Source organism: Lampris incognitus, chromosome 5, assembly GCF_029633865.1.
Source record: "Lampris incognitus isolate fLamInc1 chromosome 5, fLamInc1.hap2, whole genome shotgun sequence".
NCBI classification, from domain to species: domain Eukaryota; kingdom Metazoa; phylum Chordata; class Actinopteri; order Lampriformes; family Lampridae; genus Lampris; species Lampris incognitus.
Window position 1 is genome coordinate 37,994,275 of NC_079215.1, and position 6,408 is coordinate 38,000,682.

Below are 6,408 nucleotides of genomic sequence, written 5' to 3' on the forward strand. Positions count from 1 at the left end.
ACTGCTGGTTATTCCCTGGTCTCGGTTTGTTACAAAGCGTGATCGGGCTTTTGTTGTTGGAGCCCCCACACTTTGGAACTCTCTTCCTGCTGAACTAAGACAAACCAAGTCTCTAGCTTCTTTTAGATCTTGTCTTAAAACTTTTCGTTTTATGAAAGCTTTTGCAAATGTTTGATATTTGTTTTTATTTATACTGTTTGTATTTTTACTCTTACTTATTTGGTCTTACTCTTATTTTTGCCTTGTCTGGTTTTTGTTTTGTTTTTTGTGAAGCACTTTGTAACATTGTTTTAGAAAAGTGCTCTATAAATAAAGTTATTAATGATTATTGTTCCTTCCGCCTTTATAAACCCGCTGGTAAAAATCTTAACCTTGACTCAGGGGTACTCAAAAACTATAAAACAATCTCCAGCCTTCTTTTCTATTTGATAAATTTGAAGAAAAAATAAATAAATAAAAATCAAGACAAGTTATTCCTTACAGGCCCAAAAACATTCTTTTTCAAGAACAGATGGCAAAAAGTCCCAAGTTACATTTTGTAGACTCAATCATTTCTTCTCCATTTCATAGACAATTTCAAACAAGGTAGTTTTGGATTTTATCCACAATAATGTATTTCATAAAATATAAAATGTTGGAGACATGTTCATGAATCAAGATTCTGAGGAACATCAGAATCACGTTAGAGTCAAATGATTCATTTGCATTAGATTTGATTTAAACAGGTGTGTGCTTACACCTGTTTAAATCAAATCTAATGCAAGCACACACCTTAATTTCTTGGAATGGATCCTCGGACACGATAGACACCAACGACGACGACTATTTAAACAGGATAAGTTGGTTCAATGAGAATGTATAGTACCTTTAAATGTCTTATTGACTTATGTTGCTTTTACAGTTTGTATTAATGCCTTTTATATTTTATGTAAAGCACTTTGAATTGCCTTGTTGCTTAAATGTGCTATACAAATAAATTTGCTTTGCCTTGCATTTACTTAAATAATCTGAGGCATCTTAACAGTCATTTATTGAATAATCTATAAAGCCATTATTGGCATCTTATAAAAGCCTGCTGCAGAAGTACAGAATCCTTGTCAAATAAATTAAATCATGGAAGGCTTCTCTGTTACCAATAATATGTTCTTCTCTCCAACAATGTGATATTCAACATCTAATTTAGAGCTCTTCTTTAACCATTATAGGTAAATTCAATGCTCTCAAATTTACATGATATAATTATTCATGATATATGAATAAAGTTATTTTTTTCAATATATGAATCTCATTTTGTTCTCTTTAAGTTAAGTGTAGTGTCATGTGGTTCCTGAGACTGCCCTTTTGGTTAAATCCTTCACCAAGACAAAGCATCTAAATGGTTTATCTTTGTGTGGGTGCATGTTCTACCCACGCTCACATGGGTTTCCTCTAACAACAAAAAGAACCCAAAATAAAAACATGGAGAAGGCTCTCCTGCCCTGTCCCTGACCACAACATGGACATCTACCTTGAGTTGGTTCCTGGGCGCTGAAGAAAAGGGCTACCCACTGGTCCTGGCTGCCCCTGGAGGAAGAACAGCGATGACGGGAAAATTCAGAACTAACATTTCTTCAGCCACCACTTGTTACATGCGTGTGCATTTGTTCAGTGTGTAGCTGTAAGACAAATAAAGACTATCTGTGTTGCATTGAAAATAAAGTATCTTTAAATTACCTGAATAATGCTGGCTTACCCACAGTTGTTTTTTTTTTTCACAAGCTGAGCAATCAAAATTTTGCTCAGTATGAGATGTCATGTGTTTCCTCTGCATTTCTGGCTAAGAACTTCACAAAACTTAGCCACTAAAGGGTTTCTCTGTTACATGTATTCTCATGCGTCTCTGCATCTCTTCTTTGAGAAAACCCTTTACCACAGATTGAGCAAGTAAATGGCTTTTCTCCTGTATGTATTCTCATGTGTGCCTTCATATTTCCTCTTTTTGCAAACCTTTTACCACAGACTGAGCAACTAAAGGGCTTCTCTCCAGTATGTGTTCTCATGTGTGGTTGGAGTTTTCCTCTTTGAGAAAACTCTTTACCACAGATTGTGCAACTGAATGGTTTCTCTCCTGTATGTATTCTCATGTGTCTCAGCATACCTCCTCTTTGAGAAAATGCATTACCACAGACTGAGCAAGAAAATGGTTTTTCTCCTGTATGTATTCTCATGTGTGTCTTCACATTTCCTCTTCTTGCAAACTCTTTACCACAGACAGAGCAACTAAAGGGCTCCTCTCCAGTATGTGTTCTCATGTGTGGTTGGAGTTTTCCTCTTTGAGAAAACTCTTTACCACAGATTGTGCAACTGAATGGTTTCTCTCCTGTATGTATGCTCATGTGTCTCAGCATATCTCCTTTTTGAGAAAACACATTACCACAGACTGAGCACCTAAACAGTTTCTCTCCTGTATGTGTTCTCATGTGTCTCTGCATATGTCCTCTTTGAGTAAACCGTTCGCCACATATTGAGCGAGTGAAAGGTTTTTTCTTAGTAGATCTCTGATGACCTATTTCATTATCTTTTAAATCCAAACCGGACCGAGGTTGTCTAGTTTTGTTCCAGTCATCATCACTGTCTTCAGTCTCACTTCCACAATAGTCTGAAGGGAGGGGGCCACCATCACTAGTTGATTCTAAATCACCATCCTGATCTAGATTACTGGTTTGTTCTGACAGTCCAAAGTCCTCTCCATCAGGTTCTGTTTTCATCTGTTCAGTTGATGTACTAGCTGAAGGCTCTGCCTGTTTGTTCTCCTCAGTTTGGCTTTGATGAAGCTCTGAGGACGGAGGATTCTCTTCATCGTTTTCCCTCTGTGCAGGAAGAGGGGGGAACTGTAACTTGGTGTTATCAGCCTCTATTCTTTGAAGCTGCTCTTCCTCCTGACTGGTCCAGAGTTCTTTCAGTTCTTCTTTAATGTGTGGAGGTTCTAGCTCCTCCTGGCCCAGAATGACTGTCCACTCCTGCTGCTCAGAGGGCGTCTTCTCTTTATAGTCAAACAAATATGGAGGATCTAATCCGAGGGGAGAAATAAATACAAGTTAATGTTAGTTCTACTTCAAAAGTTAAATACAACACTATTTCCATGTCTTATCTTTAAACGGAAACTTGGACCACAACAAAATTTACCTGCACCTGATCTAGTGAATGTTATCAGACTGTTAACAATGAGCTTTCCTACAGTCAACAAACTCTATACAATAAGACTTTCCATGGTCAATATTCTTTAGGATCAATTTTCTAGACCAGGTCTTCTTAACTCCTATTCTGAGGGGTGAAATTATCAGGGTGATGATACCTCACGCTACTGACTCAAGATTTTCAGCATGACATTTACAGAGATGTTTAACTTTTTTTTTTACATTTGCATTATGTTTAATATCTACTGCGCTACTTAAATTAGTTTTAACAATTCTAAGTCAAAATATAGTACATATATGGCTGGACCGTGTATGGTCAATGTTTGAAATGGTGGCCAATTTGTTAGAGGGCTAGTCAGTGGTAGTGTCCATAATGTTAATTCCTAGACATGTTCATCTGCAATTTTCTGTAATGGTCCCGGTAGTATTTGTTGTTAAAGTGTACTGAAGTAGCATATCACATGACATCAGGAGTGCAAATTTGGTCTGACAGGTGGGGGGGGACCAACGTCGGCGATGGCATACACACACACACACACACCAGTTCAAACACAAAATTAGGCTACCAGAAAGCCTATAATTCAAATTCTCGTTTAGTTCTGCCTATATTCTACATCCCTTTGTGGCTTACAAACTTCTATATAGGATCCAACGCAGGATATACAGTACCGGTCAAAAGTTTGAGTACACCTGCTTGAAACCAGGTTATTCATGATTGTCTATGCTTGAAATTGCATAAACTGGTCTATAAACACTTAATATTTAATTATATTATACATGAACTTATACATGTGGATATGATCATCAAGTGAATTACATTCAAAAATTTAATTTTAAATGAAAATATAAATAAATCACCAAATTCTACTTAACTCAGGGAACATCTAACAAAGACACTTGTACAAGTGTTCTAATTCCATGTTAAACACATTTCAGACTTTAAACTGACCTGGGATTCAGACCTGAAATCCCCTTGCTATAGGTGACCATTTCATAAAATTGTATTTTCATTTAAAAAAAAATATTGAATGCAATGAACTTATTATTATTATATGCACAAGTATAAGTACACATATCCTATAATTAAATATTAAGCATTTATAGACAAGCGTATACAGTTTGAAGCGTAGATAACCATGAAAAACCTGGTTTTCCAGTTGTACTCAAACTTTTGACTGGTAGAGCTATATAAATAAAGTTGAATTGAATTGAATAGAGTATGCGGTTTACTTAAGTTGATTGTAAAACTACAAACAGAATAATACATATGAATTCTATAATGTTTCATAAATTATTATTAATACTCCATACTAATGAGCTAGCAATGGCAGGTATATATCAATAGCCTAAAGAGTCAGCTGTAGTGAACTAGTTGATTCTGGTGACTTCTGAAAGGAGAATATTGTAAACTACATTGCACACCTTTTACTTTTTTCCTCAACTATATTCTCAAGGCTGTTTTTAGGGGGAGGTCAGAGACGAGGCAATATGCATTTTTGTAATAGGCCTACCTCTAAGAGCATTTTCCTGCCATTAAGGACCCCTTAGCACTTGATGGGTCTCAGGCCTTTCTCCCCTTTTTTCCCCACCCCTACACACATTTGTCATCACATTACTAGTATGAAAAATTATAAAAACTTATAAATAACATACAATATCCAATACTGGCTTTGAGAGCACTTGTTTTAGTTTATTTCCACAATTTAAAAAAACAGCAAAGAAAGACATGAGGAAAATAGTAAGCAGTAAATGGTGCAGGTTGTGAAAAGAAACCCTAAGGGGCTTATACAAGGTATCTACCTATAATAATATATTGTTTATACTTTTATATTTAGAATTAAGCTGTCTGTAAATTACTCCTTTTTAAATAGATATGTTGTTTCTCTGTGTGCTGGTGTCTGTCTCTCCCTCTCTCCTGTTGTTTCTCTCTCTCTCTCTCCCCCCGTTGTTTCTCTCTCTCTCTCTCTTTAAAATAAAAGTTACTTTTTAAAAATCAAAAATCTCTCTCTTCATGTGCTGGTGTCCGTCTCTCCCTCTCTCCTGTTGTTTCTCTCTCTGGGGAGTGAAGATGATCCTGGTCTTGGAAAATGTGCTGGTGTGCTGGTGTCCGTCTCTCTCGCGCTCTCTCTGTTGGTCTCTCTCTCTGTGCTGTGTGCTGGTGTCCGTCTCTCCCTCTCTCCTGCTCTTTCTCTCTCTCTCTCTGTGTGCTGGTGTCCATCTCTCTCTCTCTGTTGGTCTCGCTCTATGTGTGCTGTGTGCTGGTGTCCGTTTCTCCCGTTGTTTCTCTCTCTGTGTGCTGGTGTCCATCTCTCCCTCTCTCCTGTTGTTTCTCTCTCTCTCGCTCTTTCTGTGTGTGTGTGTGTGTGTGTGTGTGTGTGTGTGTGTGTGTGTGTGTGTGTGTGTGTGTGTGTGTGTGTGTGTGTTCTGATGGCCGCCTCTCTCTCTCTCCTGAGTGTGTGGATGCACCTTAAACAAAAGAGCCAAACACAGTCTTTCTGCGATCATTTGCAGAGACAAACTGCTGGCAGATCTTCTCTTTGTCAACTTGATCCAGTCTGTCTTTATGTACGTAACAGATTGCCACACTATTTAAACGTTTCTGTCCCATGGTACTTTTGAGCAAGGTCTTCAGCCTTCTCAGAGCATTGAAGCTTCGTTCTGCCTCAGCAGAGCCAATGGGCACAACAATCAAAAGTCTGATAAGGGCTTCTACCTGGCTGAACCGACCACGGGCTTCAGGCACCTGACCTCTTAGTACTGCTGCTGTTTCCTTTACAGTGTTGAAGGGATAACTGAGTTTAAACCTATTTAGCTGCACCTCAAGTGTTGCACAATTTAGCTCAGGGTATTTGGCAATGGTGATAGGATCCATCTCTCCAGTTGAAAGGACATTCCCCAGTTTAGCGAGAGTTTGAAGGCCACTCTGGCTAAACCGCTGACTTAACTGCTGGTCAGCTGTGTCCAGCATCTTATAGAATTCCACCCTGTAATAGTCCTCAGGAGTTGCTGCAAGGTAAGGAGGGGCATTACCCGAGAGGCGCTTTGGTGGTCTTCACAGGTGAGGAAGGGTGATGGGCTGGATGTTAAGGTTAGATGTCATATCTGTTGCACGTTTGTAGATGATCTTGAATTTCTCCTCAGGTCTTTTCGCCTTTAATGAAGTCTTCACACATTCGACTGCAGCAAGCATTCCAGACACAGTTTCTGTCCTCTTCTGCAAACTGCAGTTGAG

General features: G+C 38.5%; 1 protein-coding gene across 1 annotated transcript; it reads right to left on the bottom strand.

The window, feature by feature from the left end:
- Positions 1 to 1,540: 1,540 nt before the first annotated feature.
- LOC130112981 (zinc finger and SCAN domain-containing protein 2-like) lies at positions 1,541 to 6,048 on the bottom strand. The gene is made up of 4 exons (XM_056280501.1): positions 5,790 to 6,048; positions 2,428 to 3,049; positions 1,910 to 2,343; positions 1,541 to 1,563 (listed from the first exon to the last, which is right to left on the bottom strand). The coding sequence occupies exons 1-4, from the start codon at positions 6,046 to 6,048 to the stop codon at positions 1,541 to 1,543; spliced, it is 1,338 nt and encodes a 445-aa protein (XP_056136476.1).
- Positions 6,049 to 6,408: the final 360 nt, after the last annotated feature.